Genomic DNA, 24,592 nt, shown 5'->3' with positions numbered 1-24,592 from the left:
TGGAAGTAAATCTGTGCCATCGGATTTTGAAAATAAAAAGAATTAATTTTTATGCATTCAAATGAAGTATCTGGACTTTTTGGCTCTGAATTTAACTCAATAATCATATTCATCTTTATTTTTCAATGTTAAAAAATTTAAAATCAAATATTCAATGTTCAAAAATTCTACGTAAATATTTTCAACGTCCCCAAATTCAACATGCCAAATTCAGCTGCAAAATTCAACGACAGAAAATTCAGCGTTAATATCCGGGGACCCATGGAAGAGCAATCGATCCTAGATGCTAGATTGCGGTCAAGCAAGGAGAGCGGGAATAAGAGCGTCACTCGATTCTTCTTTCTCGATATAAACGTTAATTCTAAACAGCATTTTACACAGTAGCCTATAATAGGAAATGCCCAAAGGTAAATCAACGTCATTAAACACTGACAAGCTTTTTATGGGGAGAGATGCAACGGTGGTGGACCTTACTTAAAGGGACACTGTGTAAAAATTACTCCCATCTAGTGGTATAATTGTATATTGCATTCAAACTAATAGTGCTCGCTTGTTCAAAAACTACGGTGGGCAGTATGTGCCAAGAAGCTGTGTCATGACATCCAATACTACCTCATCGAGTCCTTCGAGTGATGATGAGGTTCGTTATTTCAAACAAATTTCAAACTGCATTGAATCATTAGTGTAAGCCATTGATTTTCAACCTTTTTTGAGCCGTGGCACACTTTTTACATTTTCAAAATCCTGGGGCACACCACCAACCAAAATGACACAAAATGATACTCTAACACAGTACATATAATAATAATAATGTAGTGGCAATTTGTCCTCAATAAAACAATAACTTGAAAATTAAGAAATCAAACAAAGCAATGTAATCAAAATAGCCACTGAGGCACCAGGGGGGACGAATCTTACGCAGTGCAGGGGAAAGAGTCAACTTTCCAGTCGTGAATTTAGATTTCTGCAGGTGTTTTTTCCGATCTTCCAAGCAAACAAAACAAATGTGCAACAGTGTGAACCAGCAGCCTCACTCCTTTGTCTCTCTCGTACAGCTGGTAAAAAAACATGACCCTTCCCAGTGCCTGTCTTACCTACGCCCGCCACCTCTATATATAGGCTAGTAATAACTTCAAAACAAAAGCATAAACAAACTCAAATTAACTAATTTATAATACAAACGAGAAAATAAACATAAAAGTCATGTTATTTTATATTAAAGGGACTCTTACCTTTGTTGCATTTTTACACTTTTTTTGGATAAGGTTAAATTGGTATTAATAAGGTAATAACACTCTAATATGCAAGACAGACCCACCAGGAGTAAAAACAAACAATTATTTTACTCTCATAATATTTAGTGAAAACTTCAACCAATAAAATTCTTCGGACCGAATGACCTTATTGGCCGACAGACCTGTCTGTTTGCTGCATGGATATATAAGGTTTTCCGCCTGCTTCTTGTGGCGCATTCGGGCCCGCGTCATCAAGGCGCGTCCTCAACTAGAGGGTTTGTTTGGATTCCACGGCAGACAGTAGCGAGTAGCGACCGTAGCGACTGACGATGGCAGACCAAAGTGGTCCACGGCGTACTGAAACTGCACCATTCAGTCCGATTAGGGGACTCATCTCGGACTCAGACTCACAGAGTTACCCTCCTCTGGAGCCTCAGGAAGACCCCCAGACTGTTGGCCACCAACTGCACCATTCAGTCCGACAAGGGGACCCGATTCGGCCTCAGAAGCCAAGTGGTCCCGCTCCCCTGGATGATTCTCAGGACCTCCAGACCGTTGGCAACCAACCGCACCACTTAGTCCGATTAGGGGATCCGTTTCGGACTCAGACGCGAAGTTGTCCCGCTACTCTGGAGCTCCGGGAAGACCTCCAGACCGTTGGCACCCAACCGTACCACTCAGTCCGATTACGGGACCCATTTCGGACTCAGACGCGACGTTGTCCCGCTACTCTGGAGCTACAGGAAGACCTCCAGACCGTTGGCACCCAACCGCACCACTCAGTCCGATTACGGGACCCATTTCGGACTCAGACGCGACGTTGTCCCGCTACTCTGGAGCTACAGGAAGACCTCCAGACCGTTGGCACCCAACCGCACCATTCAGTCCGATTAGGGGACCCATTTCGGCCTCAGACGCTACGTTGTCCCGCTACTCTGTTTGTAATGCTCATACACCTTTCTTATATTCCCGTTGACCGGTAATTACCGGTCTTTGACCGGAAAAAAATGAGGAGGACCGAAAATTCCAAATGTCTCCGGTCAGAATGACCGATTGGAAATAAAGCCCAGTTCAGACCAAAGATTCACCTTGCAACGGCTTGCAACTTGCAACTCCTTGCGACGAGACGGGCTGCGACGTTCTAAAACTGGGCCGTTCACACTGGCTGCAACGCGCTGCGACGCTAGGTGGTTTCCATAGCAACTGTGAACGCTCTGGCACAGCTGAGAGCCGTAACATCAGAAAAAAGCGCATTCAGTCACGAGGAGATTCAACCTTTTAAATTGAGCCGAAATACTTTTGAATGTGTTAATTTGAATTGTGTTTAAATATGCTACAGTGGTCATTTGTTTAGCCAATTCATGTAAAACAATGAGGGTTTTGATTGTAGCGTAGCCTGTGTGATAAAATAAATAAGTTGTTACATTTCGTGCACACGCTCAAATTGATCGCTATAGAATACCGTAGGTTTATGAACTAAACGGCGGCAATCTAGCGAAAGCCGTTGGCAAGCTTTGTTGCGGAGTAGGCTACCGGTATCTATTAAACATGGCGAATCAAAATATGATCACCCACTTCTTCAAACCAAGTAGCAGCAGAGGCGGGTCTGATGTCACACACACACCTCCACCTGTGTCAGAAGAGGCGGCTGCTGTGCCCGTGGCTCCAGCAGAAAAGAGGAGGAAAACGCGGGCGTTCAGGCCGGACTGGAAAGAGAAGTTCCCCTGGGTGAGGTGCGATATTGTAGAGGATGAGGAGAGGCTGTTTTGCGCTCAGTGCAAAAAATCAGGGAGGAAGAATGGCTTCACTCGGGGGTCCGCAAATATGCGATTCTCAAGTTTAACAGAGCACAGTCAGTGCAATGATCACATTTCGGCTGCCAACCTAAAACAGCTACAAATGGCCATGAAAGGCCAATGTGAGAAAGCCACCGACTCCTCCAAAAAAAAGTTGTGCTCGCAAATGAAAGTTGTGTTTCACATGGCCAAACACGACATCCCGGGTCATCAGTATGTGGGGATGACAGAACGTCATTTTGGCCAAGAAATTGCAAGCGAGGACGATTCGGCCACAGCCACCACATTCATCGATGCCGCAAGCGCGAAGCGAGATGCCATCCCAATGATGACAGCCCTCCGCAGTTACGGGGGCTTGCATTTTTAATCGGCCTGCGAGATGCTCATAAGAGATTACGCGGAAATCTTCCCAGAGTGGGTGAAACTGGCAAAGGTAGCCTGTGTTATCCCCGTCTCCAGTGTGCCAGCGGAGAGAGGCTTCTCCCTGCAGAACCGCAAAAAGACTGCTCAGCGAAGCCGCCTTGGGGAAGGAAGAGTCACAAGGCTTATGCGCATTGCAAGCAGCAGAGACACACTAGATACATTTGACTTTAATTCAGCAGCGGCACGCTTCACAGCTGCCAAATATCGAAAGAAGTAAAATATATTTTTTATTTATTTTATGCTGCCTAGTTCAAGTCGCGGCCGGCAATTCACTGTTTCTTATCCACTTTAAAATACTCCCGTCTCTTGTTACACTGTAGCGTAATTATTTTCATTACAGTCTGCATTTTATAATGTTACGCGCCAGTTTGTTTTACTGTAGGTAGCCTACTTTGTATTGTTTTAGGCTATTATTATTTATGCCTTGCCTTGCATTATAGACCTAAATAATTTTTGTTCGTCTGCACTTTAAAATGCAATGTTTAATTGTTCTGTCACCTGCCAACCTTTTAATTAAAAACACCAGGCTATAAATCGACATGCCTTGATGATTTTATTCTTTATATAGCCTGCCTATCAATTTTTTTAAGTGCAATAAACACAGACATTATATCCGACCGATTTTTTTCCAATTTGACCGGTAAAATGAAACCTTCCCGGTCATATGACCGGCACCAATTTCTTCTAGCGGAAACACTGCAGTGGGACCACTGTCCTTCAACATGGGGCCTCAAAACGGTATCACACGAAGCCCATAAAATTACAGTGAGCCATCTGCTAAATTTCTTGTTTACTAGACCCCTGGTAGATATTATGACCCCTGGGAGTCTAAACATAACCCATGGGATTCTAAACATAACCCATGGGAGTCTAGAACTTTTGTACTGTAGCGACCCTGGGACAGTTAAATAGTTTGTGTGTTATGTGTTACATTATATTTCGTTGTCCGCTATGCCAGTTGTTCTATGTGCATGTATTGTAATGTTCTTCTTGTCAATCAGCGTGGGGGCGAATCATTAGGTCAGCTGGGGGAGGGCCTTGGAAGAACAGGAGGGTGGGGGCCTGCACGCGAGTGCGACCGTGTTGGGGGTTGCCGGGGTAACCGGGGTTTGTTTTGTGTCGGTTTTCTGCCGTTGGTTACAATGTTACGGGTTTCAGTGGTTTTGGTTCATTAAAACTACCTTCAACTACTAATGACTCGACATCATTATGTCACCGGCGAGGTCGTTACAGTACTCTAAAAAATAACGCTTAGTTTTGTACTCTAAAAAAATAACGCTTAGGGGGTGGGGCATTGGAGGAAGGCGGGATGATTTGAATGTGCTGTAATTCTCAAATGCAACAAAGGTGAGAGTCCCTTTAAGCAAACAAACTAAATAAATGTTTTACAATAAAATCTAAGAACTGCATAGCTCCAACACATATAGTTAATAATATAATTTCTAAATTTATTTAAACTCACTTAGTGTGAAACCTGGGCCTGTTTCGATGAACACAAAATGGATATCCTGGCAGGAATGGTAGAAAGACACACGACGTTCTTCCTCAACAGCTCTCAGTCTCTCTCTGTTTTAATGTTTAATTACAATTAGGGCTGGCCCGAATGCCATTTTTCAGGCTTCGAATAGTCGTTGGTTTTTCCGAGCGAATATTCGAATACTCGTTCCAGAAAAAAACACCATCAAAAACAACATTAATAATCCCTATATACTCCCTGGAACCGATTTTGACAGTATCTGCATATTTTGTTGAATATTTAATAGCTTTTGAACGTTAAATAGTAGGCCTAAGTAGGTTGAAGTTCTTTAGTTATTCCCCGTGAAAGCGAACAGCTGTTGTTCCGTTCCAAATCAGCTGTCCTCTGCCATCTCAGCCCTTACAGGAGTTTTTCAATTCATCCTGGAACGTGCATCTTTTCAGGGAATTTGTACAATAAATCCATAACAAATACCGAATATTGATTGTCTTATGTGTCCATATTATATCCATTACATTGACCGGGTATTCCCAAGATGCTCACGCTCTGCAGCAAGCCAGTCACAGTTGATTGGCGCGGCGCTGTACAGCGAACGTAAACAAACAACTAAGGTTAGCATTTCGTCAAGTATTACTTTTTCCTCCCGAGATCCCGCTAATGTTGTGTTATAAAGTAAAGGGAAACAAGATATCTATTCTTCCTCCACCTCTCTCGCTTCTCTGCTTGGTGTCGCTGACGCTTATAGTTTGCCTCCCTCGCTCTTGTAACGTCACGTAGGCCTACGTGGAAAAAAACGAAGCTCAGAATACTGATTTAAGCTTTGAATACTAATTTTCCGAGCAGCCGTTAGCTGTAAAAATCCATAGATTAGCCGCACTGTTATATAAGCCGCAGAATCGAAAAATGGGAAATAAGGCAGGGCTTATAGCCTGAAAATTCCGGTATATTATCTGCGACACTTTATTACAGCACTGACACCCGACAATGGTTAGAAAATTTCCCACGGCACACCTGACGATCTCTCGCGGCACACTGGTTGAAAATCACTGGTGTAAGCTAATGATGTATGAGTAATTATTCCTCGAGCAAGATAGTGAAGTATTTCAGTCATCATTCACGCTGGCTCAGAGTGAAAACGCGTTTGCATTTCCTGTACCACGTAGTGCTTTTTGTCCCTCTCGGCAGTTCATAGACTGGAAGAACATGGAAGCCTCCATGAAGCTTACCCGTCCTATGTAACTACATATTAATTATTCTTCGCTCAGGAGGATAAGTGAGATTTTTGGCAGAGATAATTTTACACCAAAGAGGACTTATTTATGAATGAATACGTTGATTTGAGGTAATAAATGAGCGAAAATATTACACAGTGTCCCTTTAACGCTCTATCGGTCTGTAAAATGCAAATCAAATCAAATTAAATGTATTTATTAAGCACATTTAATAACAAGGTGGGGGGGATCTTATGTTTTTATTATAATGCACACCGTTTTTTAGTTTTTTTTACTGCAGTATGAAGTAAACTATGAACTAATTCCTGTATGTGAAGTGTGTGTGTGTGATTGCAGTGACTTGGCTGGATTTACATACAACGTAAGTGTAATTGTAGTGGGTGAGTCACCAATTTGGGGCAATTCGCAGAGGTCACTTTGCCTACGTTTGGTGTGATGCTGGGGCGATCTGTGATGTGATTCTGAACCCCGCTGCCCACTGTGGAACGAGAGCGCAAAGCTGACAGTATTGCGCAACTGAAGCGGCAGCAGCCTGTAGTTCCAGTGGAAGCACGGCGTACCTCGGGAAGAGGCGCCCGACAGCACCCTGCTTTTAATTTGTCATCCTCTGTAGCCTATCATGTCACTCGGTGCGGAATAGTGTTGGCTCTGCGCGCTCGTTGCGCTCTTGTTATGCCACCACAGAGGCTTATCAACGTTTTTTTGCTACAGCCACTTAACGTACATCCGGTTTCACAATAAGAATACCCTCAATCCGAGTGATCGACGATACAAACGTTAAAGGTTGGGTATGGAATTCTCTTTTTTGGCAATTTTTGCAAAATTACTTGAAATCATTATCATAACCCACTTACAGCCACTGAGTTAGAAGTATTGACATGAAAATTAAACAAGTCAATCATCTGTGGAACGGGCAGGGCTCGAAAAACTCCAGCCAATGATTTCCAGAACCACCGAGTGGCATTGGACAGTAAGTACGTCATCAAACGGTCGTACTGCACTCCCGCTCCCCGCGCGTGACCCCTTCGTGCACGTACTCAAAGCTCGTGACCCAGAGCAAGCTTGGTGTCCTGCGGTAGCTACTGGAGCTAACTAGCTAATGGCTGGCTTTCGCATCTGTGTTCGCTCGTGCATGATTGTGCGTCCATGTACTTGGAATGGGTGGAGTCAGGGTCAGCGTTGAAGGAGAGGGGGTAGGACCATTTGAGTTGTGTAAAATCTGCTGGCGTTTCGCAAATCCCTTACCCAAACTTTAAAGGCCCACTATGCAGGATCGGACATTTCTTCGCTGTTTTCTTGGTTTGCGCATGCACCTTTCTCTACACAGCGCCCCCTACAGCTTCGTAGTAGATGTTTTACAACACTGTCGTAACAACTCGTTGACGACCCTTCCCCATGCACTTCTACGCTAGCCATGTGCATTTGTTTTCAAAGAAGCCGGCGAATGCGTGGAGCCATGTCCGAAGTAGATGTTCATAAAGTGTAGACAAGGTTATACATTTTTTAAATGGTGTATTTGTATTGCAATAAACATAAATCCATCCTTTTTTATAGTGGACGGGGAGAATTTATATTCTAGATTATAATTGTTTTATCTTTGGTTGAACAGAACAATCAGTGTAAGAGTGTTGGCCAACATAATAATCTAAATAAACAAGAACCTAGATTCGGGGATTCAGCCTGTATCTGGGGGACGAGACAGACGAACCGCAAAACACCCATGGAAACAAAGGTGTTTCCATGGTTGCAAGCTAGAAACACACAGGGCTCACAACAAAACGGTCGAGAAAACACATTTTTACAGGGCTCACAACAAAATGGTTGAGCAAACACATTTTTACAGAGACTATCAACATCAAGAATACCACAAAGACAAAGTTAACCCAAGGATACTTTCAATTTCAAAAGCAACACTGCCAAGTCGGTGTCTGATTTGCAGTCTTCTATTTCTTTCAGTTCACGCTATTCCTGAAAAGCTCGTCCAACGTTTACTTGTGTCTGGCCTCTCTGTCGGTCAGTCTCCCTTTTCTCTTCTTCTGTTCCTCCGACATTGGGTTTCTCTGTCTCTTTTTAGTCGGCTGATCTATGATGAATGTAACAATCCCTTACTTGTGTTTATATCGAGCCGGTTCCGTGTTTGGGGGTCTGTGCCGTAAAGCAATACGCTACTTTGCGAGACGCGAGACTCCCGCGAGAGTGGGTGGCTGGTCGCCGGCAGAAACTTGCATATTCCCTTTCTCCGCCAAGATGCGCTAGGGGGAGTCAAAACAACGACCAATCGAACAAAAATGTATAATAGAACCATCGCAATGACTCTTAACCAATGACTCTTAGCCGGTGCCATGTTTGGGGGTGTGTCTGTGCCGTAAAGCATTTTCGAAACTAAAATCTGACTACATCTTCGAGGCGCGATTGGATACTTCCGCTGCGTCACATCCGGATTGTGTTGGTCCGAACAGAGCAAGTTGCATTCGCTTTTTCCTTGGAGAAGCGACTTGGGGCAATGAAACACCCGCTAAACGACCCAGAAATGGTTGTAGAACGATCAGAACGACTCTCAACCTGCATTAATAAGGTTATTTTGGCTAAAATTGTTGCATAGTGGGCCTTTAAGTTTTAAGCTTGGGGATGTTTCGGCGCGTGAACGACTTCATGCCTGTCTACGCTTCAAACTCGTGCATGTTGCAGAAAATGGGCAACAGCGCCCCCTAGGGTCACACTACGGTGGCTTCTCTCCCATCAAAAGCTACAGACAGTGTTTAATGACGTTGATTAACCTTTGAGCATTTCCTATTATAGGCTACTGTGTAAAATGCTGTTTAGAATTAACGTTTGGGTCAAGAAAGAAAGAACCAGCGAGGGACGCTCTTATTCCCACTCTCCTTGCTTGGCCGCGATCTAGCATCTAGGATCGATTGCTCTTCCATGGGTCCTCGGATGTTAACACTGAATTTTCTGACGTTGAATTTTGCAGCTGAATTTGGCATGTTGAATTTGGAGACGTTGAAAATATTTGCGTTGAATTTTTTAACGTTGAATATTTGATTTTGAATTTTTTAACATTGAAAAATAAAGCTGAATATGCTTTATTGAGTTAAATTCAGAGGCAAAAAAGTCCAGATACTTAATTTCAATGCATAAATATTCAGTGCTTAGAATTCAATGGCTTTTTATTTTCAAAATCCAATGGCACAGATTTACTTCCATAGAAAAGCCAACTAGTAGCAAGAGGAGAAGAGGGTGGCTTTGTGTCGCTGGCAGCCATTTTGGTCCCATCCTAGAATACGGAAGATGAATAACTACAGCCGTTGCATTATTGATGAGGCCTTTATGGCGGCAAATGGTGATAAACGGAGGGGCCTCGGAGCTCTGCGTGCAAGAACGAGTGCGGGCCGAGTGGCTGTTAAGACAAGAGAGGGAGGGAAACCATTTTGTACTTCAGCTCTCGTCGAGTATGCGCATGCGTCGTTTCTGTTTAGCGTCTTCCACAAAGCAGGATAACGGAAGGGGAAAGACACCAGATCGCATAAGTACCTCGCTCCCTTGAAACCAGGTTTTTATTATTCTGCCCTACTTGTGGAAATAGTTGTGACTTTAATGGTGACGCTCAATCTTTTTGGACTCAGAAACCTGGGAGCAATTATTTTAGAAGAAACTTGAATTAGTATAAATACATATGTTCCCTACTAGGTAGGATGTGTACGAATGTGTTTCAATGATATCAATATATTGTTGGACGTTTTTATTGTGGTTTATTTATGTGAATTGAACATAATTGTACCTCATATTAGCCGTGTGGCGATGCGGTATGAAACCCTCATACCACATCATTAACGTGTTTGCATTGCCAATGATTGACACAGTAAAAGTTCCTTTGCCCCAGCACACAACCTCACATTCAATCCAGGTCTCATTGTCTCCCAAACACAACGGTACAGAAAACCCCAATAATGTCCCTGTTTGCCTCTTCTTCTTCCCCCCTCCTCCTCTTCAAATAGCACGCCTTTCACATAATGGTCGAGGTAAGAGCAGCTTGATTCCAGTCTCACCCCTCTCCCCCTCCCTTCCCCTTTTTATTGAGTGGACCAGTTTTATAATAAGTCACTGTTTTGCTTAGATCTGTGTTGAAGACTCCGTTGTTGTAGATCCTGAAAGTGCTCCCCTCGCCCCCTCCTCTTCCTCACCAGCCGCTCCTCTTAATTTGGTCTCCTTTTTGAGTCAAAAAAATACTTTCCTGTTCTCCCCCCCCCCTCCGTGTGTGTCTAGACATGTCAAGTGTGCGTGTGTGTGTCTGTGTGTGTGTGTTGACATTTCTGGTATGTGTGTCTAGATAAGTCGAGTGTCAAACTTACACCCAAACAGGTGTGTGTGTGTGTGTGTGTGTGTGTGTGTGTGTGTGTGTGTGTGTGTGTGTGTGTGTGTGTGTGTGTGTGTGTGTGTGTGTGTGTGTGTGTGTGTGTGACGTATGTGTGTGGATAAGTCTAGTGTCACACCACACACTCGCACCCAAACAGATGGTGTGTGTATGTGTGTGTGATTGAGTGTGTGTCTGCCCCGGCTTTATCGCATGGACGTTCTTGTGTGGCGAACATATTGTGTGCATGATGAAATACGCACCCCTCCCTCCCCACACACCCCCCCCCCCCCCAGATCCAGCGCTTGGTAGGCTGCCCATTGGAGGAGTTTTAAAACATACGGGTCGGACAGCCCAGCTCTTCACGGGGGGCGCTAGCTCTGTCCGGAGGACTGGGGGCCCTGGATTATGAATTGTGCATAATATTATGTACAAAACAGAAGTGAGAGGGTGAAGCGGGGGGGGGGGGGGATGAAAAGGGGTGGGGGCGTATGTGGAGCACGTTTGTCAAGTTCAAAACGGAAACTCCTCAACCCGCCCTGGTTCACTTCTACGGGAATAACCAAAGGTGAGGCGTCGAAGTGAATCTCCTCTTTGGAGTTCTGGTTAGTTTCTCAACAGCAGTTTTGTGTTTTAAGCTCAGCCATACGATGTGAGCGAAGAGCAACATTTCCTTGAGAAGGCCACGTACCGGCAAACATTGACATATCATGTTGTTGTTATCACAGGAACGCTTTGTTAGAGTAACACCGGCGATGACAATAGAACAGGTGGGATGTGAACTCATGGGTCTGAACATAAAGACACCACTGGAAGCGGGGTGTGTGTCTGGCCTGTGTGTTGAGCCCAGGCTCTGATGCGGCCGATGCAGCAGTAACCCGATGAGGATGATGACGCTGCGAAAAGGAGGGCGAGTTGGGGAGGTGGGGAGGTTTGGATGACAGAGTTCGACTACCCAAACCCCCCCCCACCCCCCATACCTCACACCCCCTCTACCCTCCACACCTACCCAATGCCCCGTTTCCTGTGGTCTGCTGACTCAATGCAACCCCGGCGTGGAACCTGCAACCGGACCCCCGGATCCGGTGGCCCCCCAGGGGAGAAGCCCAGAAGGGCTCGGGGGCGTTTGAAACCCGGCCCCGAGGCGCATATACTAGACGACGCTCGCATATGTCCCACCGTCCGGAAGGAGAAGGAGGAGGAGGAGGAAGTGGAAGATGGAGGGGGATGCGGGTAGTGTATGTTTTCAGATCAAGGCTTGAGAGTTCAAGGGAGTCGATCACTTCTGACGGGATGTACAGGGATTCGTTCCCCCCGCCCCCCCCCTCCCAGGGTACTGACTATAAAGACATTCTGGGGCAGCGATTCGGAGCGGGTCGGGTTTCCGCAAACGTGACGTTATTCGCCGCCAAGGAAGACAGGATGCCGGAATGAAACGCAAGGAGAGGAAGAACGGGAATGTGATCCATTTGAATTATATCTGATCAGGGAAAAGTGACGAAACAGTGCACTCGGGGGGGGGGGGGGGGTGTTGTGGGGTCCAGTGTGTTCGGTTTTTGCGATTACGGGATGGAGGCAGGAGGGTGGACTTTAATGGGTGGCAACGTTGACAGCGTCAATGAAACAGTCATGCCATTCTTGAATTTACATTTGTTCGATATAGACCCGCAACGGCAATTAAATGTTTGGATGTGTCAAATACGTATGTTAGATGTTGCAACGTATGATGATGATCACAATGATGTCATAAGGTGTAAAATCTAGGTTTTGATTTGAAAGCATCAAAAAAACAAAATCAAACTTTTATTCTATGTTTTCAAAGTTCAGCAGACAGCAGTGTTTAATCTATCTGCGACCCAAGCATCAGGGTTTTGCTTCCGCCAGCTTCTGAATGCTCTTCAGTGTTTTGCTAGGTGCTACCACGGACTCCACTCACTTGACATTTTCATATTGTTCAACATTGTGCACTAAAGCCAGCCTTGCGAGACATCCTGATCTTATGAGCTCCTCTCTGTTTCCCTCAGCAGATTGGTCCGGCCTTGATCACGGTGAAAGCGCGCACAATTTGAGAGTGGACCAATCGACGTAGCAATCCAAAAAGTTTTCTTTATCAGAAATAGACTGAATAACAACGTCGAAACAGGAACGGAACGCACGCAATTCTTTGATCACTGGATTCGGTGAGAGCAAAGAGAGCCAAGCCTCACTCTGATTGGCTGGAGGTTTTAGAACCAAGCCTTAAGATTAGGCCGGGGCCATATTTGGAAACAGTTGATACCCAATCAAGGCCAAACTCCTATTCACTGGGAAGCAAAGGTGGTCATCAGGATGGTTTCACGAGGCTAAGCTGAAGCACACAGTCAGAGAATCAAACCTGCGGTCCATAGCTTGGAAAAGCAAGGCCTGCTAGTCACACCATGCAAGGGGGACAAGATTGTGAATAACTTTCACCTTTCCCCCCCCCCCCATGTTGCAGCCCTGTTTTGTCCCACACTGGACGCCTATGTTGGGGAACACACAATCTGCTAACCATCAAACCTCTCTCTCTCTCTCTCTCTCTCTCTCTCTCTCTCTGTCTCTGTCTCTGTCTCTGTCTCTCTCCATCTTTGCATCTCTCTCTCACTCTCTCTCTGTCCCTGTCTCTCTTTTTCTCTCTCCCTCCATCATTGTCTCTCGATGTGCTTCCGTATCTCTCCTTCCATCTCTCTCTGTCTCTCTCTCTTGCCAAGGACCCCGGGCCCTCTCCACCGTCCCCCATCATGGCCCAGAGGCCCCTGCAGCTGGTGGAGGTGAAGGCCAGGGGCCGTTTCGGCTGCGTTTGGAAAGCGCGGCTCCTCAGCGAATACGTGGCCGTCAAGATCTTTCCAATTCAGGTACCGGACAGCCCCGCCCAAATATGACGCTAACAACACTATAACAACCAAATGTTTTCCACCATAGCAGAGGAAAGTTGCGGAGAATATTATAATCAATTTGCTAACATTACAGAGGACATTTTTTGAGAACTGCTTCAAAATCAAGCATGTTTGGTGGCTATAATCACAAAAGGTAGAGAAAAAAATATTCATTCAAATACTCTTGAATTCATTTCAATGATCTAAGAGAAGCAAATATACTTTTTTTTTTACGTTTTATTCTCTCTCTCACTATCTCTTTCTCTCCTCATCTCTTGCCCCCTTTCTCTCTCACCTCCTCTCTTTTTTCCTCTCTCTCTCCCCCCTTTATGTCTCCTCCCTGTCTCACAACCTCAACCTGTCTCTCTTTTCCCCCTTCTTTCTCTCCCCTCCCTTATTACTCTCCCCCCTTTCTATCTTTTTCTCTATTTCTGTCTGTCTGCGTCACCCTCATCACCTCTCCCCCCCACTCCTCCCTTTCCCAGGACAAGCTGTCATGGCAGAACGAGTATGACATCTACAGCGTGAGTGGCATGAAGCACGACAACATCCTGCACTTCATGGGCATGGAGAAGAGGAACAACAACCTGGCGATGGAGCTTTGGCTCATCACCGACTACCACGAGAGGGTACACACACACACACACACACACACACACACACACACACACACACACACACACACACACACTATAGTTCCCAACCAGAGCGGTGGTTCAAGTTCAAGATCCTAAGACAGCCAGCACCTGGAGTGGTTGTTGGGTCGATTCTCCCTACACGTTTTTTTTGGCAACACAAACAAAAGGATGTGGGGTCCTTGAGCAAAGCACTTGATGCTCTCTCAGGGCTGTTGGCTGGGCAGTGTTTCCATGTTCATGGGTGCCTCTGTTTGAAAGACGGGGCCCTTCGCACCACACTGTCTGTTTTCCCTATTAGACATCAGGGCACAGTGATCGGATCCCCAGCAGGAGGACTGGGGGATCCGATCACATTCAAAGACTGAATGCGGCCTGCAGTATTTGTGATTCATTAATTATACAACACATAGCATTTGTATCCTTTTGATATATTGATAAAACAAAAATTGATTGATAAGTGTGTCTGTTACCCTTTTTTTTTTTATCTAATAAAATTATGATTAATCATGTTAGACTCTGATGTACCGTGGAATAATCTAACTTTGTAAGATATTCTAAACAGTATTTGTCATTTAAACATAACCGTAAGGTTTCATGGACAGGGATCAGTGTGTTTGATGGCCCTCTAGTGGCTGAATGTTGCCACTAGAATAGTGAAATTAGAACATCATAACCTTATTGTCCACAGTCAATATTATAATTACCAAAGTTCTCCAGGAGGTTGAGAAAGAATTTCACTCAAGTTATTATTCTCTATTGAAGTCGCTATTGAGCATTCTTACAACCGGGGCATTGCAAACGTTTCACATCTCAAGATCTCAGTCAGTTTGCCTGGAGTGGCCCTCTGGAGTGCCTCACGTCTTTGAAGCCTCTGATATCGGCCCGTGCTCGCCACCCTTGAACCCTGAGAAACGAAGAGATGGTCCGATATCACTGTCCTCCTCGAGGAAAAGAGATTTGTTTCACAAACTAAATGTCCTACATTCTAGCGGATCCTTGTTAATCACACTATCAGACGTAGACAGAAATAAGTTTTAGCAGCCACGTTAACCAGCCTTGTAGGTACGAGCGGCAGATTCCAATTCTTTATGAAAAAATTATGTCTTTAGCGAGAACTGAAGGAGAATGATGCTTCAGGTTGACTTACCCGGAAAGGACAGGGAAAACCGGGACTCTACAAAGAAAATCAGGAGGGTTGACAACTATGGACTTCAACGTGCTTTCTGCGTGATTTGTCCAAATCCTTTGTGCACAGGCAACAGTTTAACATAAATGTCCACAACCTACGCAACAAGGTGTCATTACACCAAGTGTACACTACAACCCAACCTAAGTCACCCTGTCACAACTTGAAACAGTCACCATGTCACAACCTAAAACAGTTACCACGTCACAACCTTAAACAGTCACCACGTCACAACCTAAAACAGTCACCACGTCACAACCTTAAACATTCACGCAGTCACAACCTAAAACAGTCACGCAGTCACAACCTAAAACAGTCGCAACTTAAATCAATCACCCTGTTACAACATAAAACAGCCAATAAGTCACAACATAAGACACCATGTCAAAACCTAAGACAGTCACCATGTCAGCATAAAACAGGCACCCTGTCACAACCTAAAACGTCCTCGCTCTCCTCCCCTCCTCCCTCCCCCCAGGGCTCACTGACAGACTACCTGAAGGCCCACCTGCTGTCGTGGGGCGAGCTGTGTCTGGTGGCCCAGACACTGGCACGTGGCCTGGCCTACCTCCACGAGGACATCCCCGGGCATCGCGAAGGCCACAAGCCCTCCATCGCACACAGGTACCGGAGCCACAAGCCCTCCATCGCACACAGGTACCGGGGCCACAAGCCCTCCATCACACACAGGTGGTGGGGCCACAAGCCCTCCATCGCACACAGGTGGTGGGGCCACAAGCCCTCCATCGCACACAGGTACCGGGGCCACAAGCCCCCCATCACACAGGTACTGGGGCCCCAAGCCCTCCATCGCACACAGGTACCGGGGCCACAAGCCCTCCATCACACAGGTACTGGGGCCCCAAGCCCTCCATCACACAGGTTCTACCCAAGCTCTGCACTCATGCTTCAAGATCTCGTGGGTGGGACAGCTGACATGCCTGAGGTAACTGTGTGTGTGTGTGTGTATGTGTGTGTGTGTGTGTGTGTGTGTGTGTGTGTGTGTGTCTGTGTGTGTGTGTGTGTGTGTGTGTGTGTGTGTGTGTGTGTGTGTGACCCCCCAGGGACATGAAGAGCAAGAATGTGCTGCTGAAGAAGGACCTGACCGCCTGCATCGCAGACTTCGGCCTCGCACTCAAGTTCGAGGCCGGGAAGTCGGCGGGGGACACGCACGGACAGGTTGGGGATGGCAGCGCACGCACACAGGCACTGACGCACGTGCTCTCTCACACACGCACGGACAACCTTACACAATCACACTGACGCACCCAAACGCTGTCTCGCAGACATCTGTTAATGCCGCCACGCGCACGCAAGCACTTAGACGCAGACACATTTCGACGATCCTGTGAGCAGCAGAACTGTACACATTAATTATCATAATAATAATAATAATAATATATTATTATAATATCTATATTCTTAAATAACAAACGATATATTAAACCAAACCAAAAGATTGCGGAAAATAGTGGATTTAATTCAGTGTTTGTAAATGTAACTTTAGTAAGGGTAAAAATGAATGCTCGCAATCATATTTCAGGTCGCACATTACATTTTGGGAGCATATGCCACCAAAAGGGTTGCAATTTGGAACCTTGCCTAGAAAACGGTAACCTGCCAAGAAGTTCAGTATTTAGGCTCTGGTCATACAACAGACATGACCACTCATCTGCGCTTACATCGCTCCTGTGTGTCTTCCGGAAGAACTAGGCGAATAGCTAAAACCTGCAGCAAATGTAGAATATACAATAAGCAAGTATGTGCAAACTCAGCGACAGCAATGTTGTTCTTTTTGATTTGTGACCAATAACGCTATTATTGCTCTGTTTACATTCTCTCAGGTCTTTATCTTTTTGTTACGTTCGAAGTTACTTATGTTTATGATTATTTCTAAACCTGTATTTACTATTGTAATACATTTTTATTGCGTATCACATTCTCAGGCAATCATTCAAATGTTGAAGGTACTATTGCATAATGGTTATATACATTCTAATAAATGTGAGGAGAGAGTGAGCGAGAGAGACGGAGGCGAAAGCCTTTTAAGGGTTTTGATTACCCGACTCAAACACAAACGATAAATTCTTGAACCAGCAGGGCTCATGAACCAACCTACACTGAATAATAAATAAGAATCTCGTAAATGCTCAGAGACGATAATCGAACAGTAAAAGCACTCTTCACTAAAGAGTGACACTCCTTCCTGGAGCCGGGGGCGGGACCGGGAACAACCAATGGATGTGGCTTCATCCCCCACTGGGACACAGCCCCTGTGTTGTTTGGTTTAATGTTAACTAACATTGTAGATTTAGAGGTTTCTTCTATGCCGGTACATGTTGCCGTTCAAGATCATGTAAATTCTACTGACATTCCTTTGGATATTTATTATTTCCATGTTAAGGGAGAGGCCTACTACTGTTTGATGGTTAGTTATAAACGGGTACATTCATTGAATAAAATGTAGGTTGTCAGGCATTTTCTGTTGATATATTAAACAGTATCACAATGTATCGTTTTTTTAGGATTCATTAGACACACACACGGACTCGGATACAGACGCGCACACACACACACACACACACACACACACACACACACACACACACACACACACACACACACACACACACACACACACACAGACACAGACTTGACCCTGTCCCCTGTCCCTCCCAGGTGGGTACCAGGAGGTACATGGCCCCCGAGGTGCTGGAGGGGGCCATCAACTTCCAGCGGGACTCGTTCCTGCGCATTGACATGTATGCCCTGGGCCTGGTCCTCTGGGAGCTGGCCTCACGCTGCACCGCCGCCGACGGTGAGACACACACACACACGCACACACACACACACACACAGGTTTATATGTGATAGTTGGACCTTTTCCCCAGACCAGCCTGGTGTTGGTTTAGATGAACTCCCCTTTCCTGTGGTCCTAGAGCTATGGGGGTTGGATTGAAACATTGCAAAAAATCTAGGTCACTTTAGATCTCAAACACAACCTACACAACTCCCTACAACCTCTTACACACCACCCTGAAACTTTTGTTCTTTATCTCTCTGACATATTCACCTTATTCTTCAACCGTTCTATTTCCCATGATTCATAGCGGGTTCAACTGACTAAACGGTTTTCTATTTCCGGTTAAGTGTTTGTTTACATTGCATGATCCTACAAGCGTCGCTTAAAGCTAGTTATTTTAAGGCTTAAGGAAGTTATTTTACATAACTGATCATTCAAGATGGGAAGTAGTCGGTGGCTACATACTGCAGATGAAATCTTAAAAGATCATATCAGAGTCCCAAATCCGTCAAAACTGACAGGTTGGGTGGATGAGATGAAACTATGGCCAGGAGTTAGCCATATTGATATAATCAATTATTTTGTCTTTTCTGAGGGTGGAGATCGTGAGGAGATGCGTAATTATAAAAGTACTGAGGCCTTCAATATATAAAGTCAGGCGCATTTTTTTATGTAAGCACGAAGACTATAGCTGTGTTCGAAATCGTTCCCTATCATGGATGTAGTGCACTAAATAGGGTGCACGCCATTTTGTAGGGTGTTCGAAATCTCAGTGGTCCACTATATAGGGCACTGGACTTAAAATAGGGTACATACGATGTTCCCTACATGATACTCCCGTATACCACAATGCAATGCGGTCGTGTTTTTCCGGAGGAAAAGAAGAAGCTGAATAACCGCGAAAACTAATACATTTAATGATGGAGTCTCCGGCTTTCGCTTAGAAATGTCAACAATTTATTTGGGATTTAACATAGAATACTAAACATTCAACGTCAATACAACCTCCAGCTTTCCTCGTGAGTGCCTGGTATGTTTACATGATGTGGGCGCATCTGTCTGCGTCACACAAATACCCGGCGCATTTACTGACGCAAATGACGTTTAGAAATGTTCAGCGTAGTGTCCGAATTCTCGTTCCCTATTCCCTATATAGTGCACTAAATCATATACACTATATAGGGAATAGGGAACGAGTGTATAGGGAACGATTTCGAACACAGCTTATGTGTTTTTGAAGGCAGAGGTCGACAGGAGCCAAAGTGCTAACCATAAGGTTATAGCTTGGGTTATGCTGCAGCCGTCGGGGTTGATAGAGACTGTCGGGTGCTCATGTATGGCTGGATTAGGGAGATCGTGCAGTCATGCCGCAGCAATCCTTTGGAAGGTATGAAGAAGAAAAAAAATCCTTTGTTTATCTGTGAATTAATAAAAGTAACGTGATCATATCACTTTTTATGAGTGTTTTTTTCGATTCAGTTTAGCTAGGTGAGGATGACAACATTTGAAACAAATGGCAAATGGGTATAATGTTCTGTTAATGTGCTCATTACAGGTTGAAAATGCAGTAACTACCGGGAAGACAGGGCTTGCATGTACAGATGAGCAGCGCAGGTGGAACGCAGGGACAGTCAGGAACATTGAGCCAAAAGGACTGAGGGACATAAACTTCAGCCACCACAGGGCAGGAGATGAATTTGGTATAATGGTGTTCCGGTGCTCAGCCACTACCAAACACCCCACAATATATGTCACATGCCGAATTCTTGACTAATGACTAAAAAACAGTCTGTTGGGCAAGTGTTACAGAGCCAAACCAGTAGTGCAACCCTGTAGCCTTGCACATACTGCAGTAGATGCAAGATTTTTAAGACCTCATCAAACCCATGCTGGTTCTGATCTCACATGTGAGACATGTAAAAGCTTTAATGAGTGTTATGTTCAATGGAGTAGTGCACAGGCTTTTACTCTAGAATCTGAGACAAGGGAGCAGAGTTCTTCAGATTTGTGGCACAACGCACGAAAACTAAGAATAACTGCAAGTGCAGCTAAAAAGGTTCCTTCTAGAGCATCCACCAATCCAGACAAATTCATTGCAGAGCACCTCCACCCCTCCTTTCGTGGCAACTACGCCACAAATTATGGTAAAGAGAATGAGGTGGTTGCTGGCAATGCACTTAGAGAGCAAGGCATGAGCATTACACAAATGGGCATCACTGTTAATGTTACAGAGCCATGGTTGTCAGCAAGCCCAGATGGGGTAATTGACTCATCTGTGCTACTAGAAATAAAATGTCCCGTCCCAAGTAAACTCCATTCTACCCTCTTGGATCCGCTTGACCATACCTGCAGTGATATCAAGCTAGTAGATGGAGTACCACAACTTCAGAAAACAGGTAGCCGAGGATATTACATGCAGGTGTAATATCACCTAATACAAATAGGTATGTTCTGTGCCGGTCTGAAGATGGCCAAACTGTTTATCTGGAGCCCAAACGACACTGTTATGTTCACTGTACCATTTGATGAGCCCTATGTTCTGGAGAGGGTAGGACATCTGAAGAGATTTTATTTCTCAACAATGTTGCCCCAGCTTGTAGATGAATTTGTTGGTCAGCGACTGAAACTTTTTATGCAATCAATTCCATGTATGCTGAGATTAAGTATTGTTGTAGATAGGTGAATATTACAAAGTAGTGTTATTAAATCAGTTTAATGTCACATATTGTGTAATCAGTCTTTCTGTAAACAACAAATCTTATACAAAGAGTAAATATAAACAGTAAAAATTACAAAAGGAAGCAAGTGTCAATATGAAATATACAGGAGCAATTTATGTAGATGTACAAAGTAGTGTTATTAAATCAATTTCAGGTCACATATTGTATAATCAGTCTTTTTGTAATCAGTCTTTCTGTAAACCTTTCTGTAGATGTATAAAGGGTGTGTGTGTGTGTGTGTGTGTGTGTGTGTGTGTGTGTGTGTGTGTGTGTGTGTGTGTGTGTGTGTGTGTGTGTGTGTGTGTGCACGCGCGCCCTACCCCAACAGCATCAGAACACAACCGTTGTCACCTATCGCTCACAGATGAGATCACCCCTTAAGTTGGCTAGGGCCGCACAGATTCTGAGGATTTTTTCAATTTTGGGCGTCATGTTTATTGGTATGACATGAGACAAGATCTTATATACTTTAAGTCGCCTAATTGCTCTCTCAACATGAATCCGCACATTTGCAATCCTGCGAGCTGCTGTGACTTGTTCCTCAGTTAGCTGAGAACCCCCTCTAGTGAAAGCGGGCAGAACCAATTTGACCCTTCTTTCAAACAATAAATCACGAATTAAAAACCCACGATCTGCCATGACTTCATCTCCAGGCCTCAAATAGTCCAAGATACCAGAGTTCATAGTGATAAACTTGTCACTGGCGCGTCCTCCATATCCACTTGAGATAAACATGATTAAGCCACATGGGGCAACAACAACAAGGTACTTGATTGTATTGTGCGAGTAGTAATGGCTGTAGGACTCTCCTCTAGAGTCAAGATTTTTCGCCTTCTGTAACAAACTTTCGCTACAGTCGATGACACAGGTGGTGTTGGGGAAAAAGCGCTTGAATGCAGTTGGCATGGTGGCCTTAATGGTTTCTTTTGGAAGCCAGATAATAAGAGGGCGTAAGACCTCCTCCATTTTATCGATCCAGAAAGAGATGACCTTACTGGCTACACTCTGAGACACATGAAACTGCCTACCAAGGTCACCAAGCACACGATTCAATTTCAATTTGATCAGTGTCATTAGTATCTGATCACGCACTGACAAAACAGAAGCCCTTTCAGCAAATCCTTCTAAGGTGGAAACGAGAGATGAAGGTTTCCAGTGAGACTCCAGTGTAGAGGAACGAATCTGCATCACTCTGAAGCATGGAATAGCTGAAATCTTCAGTTTGTGTTGTGGCATCTTCGGCCGTCTCCTCAACACCCTGCTGTTCACCATAGCTGTGGTCCCAGAGCAATGGATCTTCCCACTGGCTGGAAACAGTGCTGTGTGATGGTTGTTGTGGCACCTCAGGTATGCCCTCATCCTCCTGGTCTGTGACTTCTGCTGTTGCTGTAAAAACAGGGCACATAGGCTATGTTAAACGCTACAGTTTCTGTCAACGTTTCTCTCACTGACAACATAACAGTAAAAGCCTATGTAAAATGGTGGTGGAAGCTCTTCCTCGCTCAGGACTGACCAACATAACGATAGCAGCTAGCTCTACGATAGCCCTCAGAGGAATTCATACCACTGGCACTAACTACAGTGGCATTCAGGAATAAACCAATAATGGACATGTTTTCAACACATCTTCTCTATCCAGTGACATAATGGGCATATTATTCATAAAAATGTAGGTTAGACTGCCCAAATATTTTTGTAGCACTGGCTGGTGGAGCTCGTAAAAATGTAAACAACTGGAGTTTACCTGTAAAGTGATGCGATCGCTTACATAATTCAACATTGAAAGTGGCTTACCTGTCGCTTCGACACGAACAATTGTTCGTCTCTTCTTCACTACTGATCTGTCGTATCCAAGGAATAATTCCGGGTTGGGATGGTCTTCGGTGGGTCGTTTGTGAACGAAATGGTGCGAACAGACATAAACTTTTTTCGGCGGATGTTTCAGTTTAAGCACAGCTAGCCAGTCTAAACGTCTGCTCTGTGGCATTGAATGTAGCCGATAGGGAACCGGACAAGGACATTCTCTCCTTCTTATTTTGTGATCAAAGCACTCAGTTTCTAAAAGGTTTTTAATTTTCTTAGAATTATTTGAGCAACCAACAACCGCACAAGTGGTGTCTGAACTCATATTTAATCACGGTCAATCACCTCAAACCGGAAGTAAGAAACCGGAGTCGGTGTCATGGCAGCGCCCATTGTCTAGAGCGGAATAAGGCGAATATGTGGTTTAAAGGTACAAGAAAACACTATTGGGTCTTTAAGGGTTTACTCACACTAGGCCATCTGGCCGTGGCCGTTGGCCGTTTTTACACCTAACCGTGCTCAAATGGCCCCATTGTTCTCTGGCCTGCACTCACACTAGGCCATCTGGCCGTGGCCGTTGGCCGTCGCAACTGTGGCCTGGCCACGGTAGGCTCTTGTACATGCGTCATCACGTCGTAAGTAACACGTCATCACCAAGCGTCCGCTGCATGGACCATAATAAAGTCTGCCGCCAGTCAGAGTTTTAACAACAATGGACAACAACACAGTTCGCACTTTGCTGAGTCTGTTGCTTATTTGGATATATGTTTACCGTTTAATGGGAAAGAAGGCTCGTCGCCTTTATTATGTCCGTGGTCGTCGCATGGACTATACGTCATCCAGCTCAGGTTGCGTAGCCGTGCTTGTGCGCGTGTCGGCTCATTAGCATCTGTACCGTAGCGGCCCGTACCGTAGCAGCACACCTCTCCCAAGTGGCCAAATTGGCCTGGCCTGGCCAGACTGGCCACACTCACACTGGCAGATTTCACGGTTAGGTGTGAAAACGGCCACGGCCAGATGGTCTAGTGTGAGTGCACCCTTAGGGTGCACCAGTGTTAATTTCGTTAACGAAAAATATGACGAAAAATGTTCGTCAACGACCTTTTTTCCGTGACTAAGACGAGACGTTGACGAGCTAAAAATAGATCTGTGATAATAAAAACGATGACGAAATGTCATTTTGTTTTCGTTGACGAGACGAGACAGGACGAAAATGTTATTGGTGTGCTATTTGGACATTCAAAATGCACGATATTTTCCAATCAGTACACTCCCGTAAGGTTCTTATGCAACTGTTCACTCCTCCAGTAAATAGGACGGACCTTAGCTACCACTTGGCAACAGGACGTATATGGTCCACTCAGCTATGAGCTAACGTTATGCATTGTACATGATTCGAAATTCTTCCCAGCTTTTATTCCACAGATACTAGGGTCTATAGCATATAACCGCGTTGTCTGATTACAGTTTAATTCATTTTTCACAATTTACCGGCTCTCGTTTTGAAGAAAATCACCGCGCCATTCGTTTCAATGGGAATTGCCACGGTCTATACTTCAACATAAGGTGGACTTTGAAATTCGTCCCAGCCTTTATACCCAAGATACTATAGGGTTTATAGCATATAACTGCGTTTTCTGATTACAGTTTAATGCATTTTTCACAATTTACCAGCTATCGTTTTGAAGGCTGAACAGACAAGAGTACTAAAGTGTGACGTCACGTTTCGCAACCCAGTCGCCAAGAAAAAACGTTGACGGTGTACGTTTCCATGAACACTGGATACGTAGCATTTCAACGTAAAAAATAGCATGTTATACCTACAGTATCCACGCGTGCCGCTGTGGAGGCGGGTTTCGGGGTTTGGGTTTCACGGCTTTCGCGGCAAATTGTGGACACGATTGTTTAGGGGGGGGGGGAGGAGGAAGTAGACTGTTGTTGACCGGGGGGGGGGGGCGACACGTTTGTTGAGGGGGGGGGGGGGAGACACGTTTGTAGGGAGGGGGGGGGGGCACGCTCGACAACGAGAGT

At 45.0% G+C, this 24,592-nt stretch overlaps 1 protein-coding gene across 2 annotated transcripts in view; it reads left to right on the top strand.

Annotated features, from left to right (window-relative positions):
* The window catches only part of LOC115541940 (activin receptor type-2A), an 80,944-nt gene that overhangs the window by 24,562 nt on the left and 31,790 nt on the right, over nucleotides 1–24,592 (top strand). The window contains exons 5-10 of one of the 2 annotated variants that reach the window (XM_030353891.1): nucleotides 10,162–10,185; nucleotides 13,247–13,390; nucleotides 13,897–14,040; nucleotides 15,714–15,859; nucleotides 16,300–16,414; nucleotides 17,915–18,053. In XM_030353891.1, the coding sequence (XP_030209751.1) occupies nucleotides 10,162–10,185; nucleotides 13,247–13,390; nucleotides 13,897–14,040; nucleotides 15,714–15,859; nucleotides 16,300–16,414; nucleotides 17,915–18,053 (712 nt within the window). The remainder of the gene's footprint in view (nucleotides 1–10,161; nucleotides 10,186–13,246; nucleotides 13,391–13,896; nucleotides 14,041–15,713; nucleotides 15,860–16,299; nucleotides 16,415–17,914; nucleotides 18,054–24,592) is intronic. The other variant, XM_030353893.1, reaches the window with a different exon arrangement.

Source organism: Gadus morhua, chromosome 4 (assembly GCF_902167405.1).
Source record: "Gadus morhua chromosome 4, gadMor3.0, whole genome shotgun sequence".
In the NCBI taxonomy this organism is placed as follows: Eukaryota; Metazoa; Chordata; class Actinopteri; order Gadiformes; family Gadidae; genus Gadus; species Gadus morhua.
This window is presented reverse-complemented; position numbering and strand designations above follow the sequence as displayed.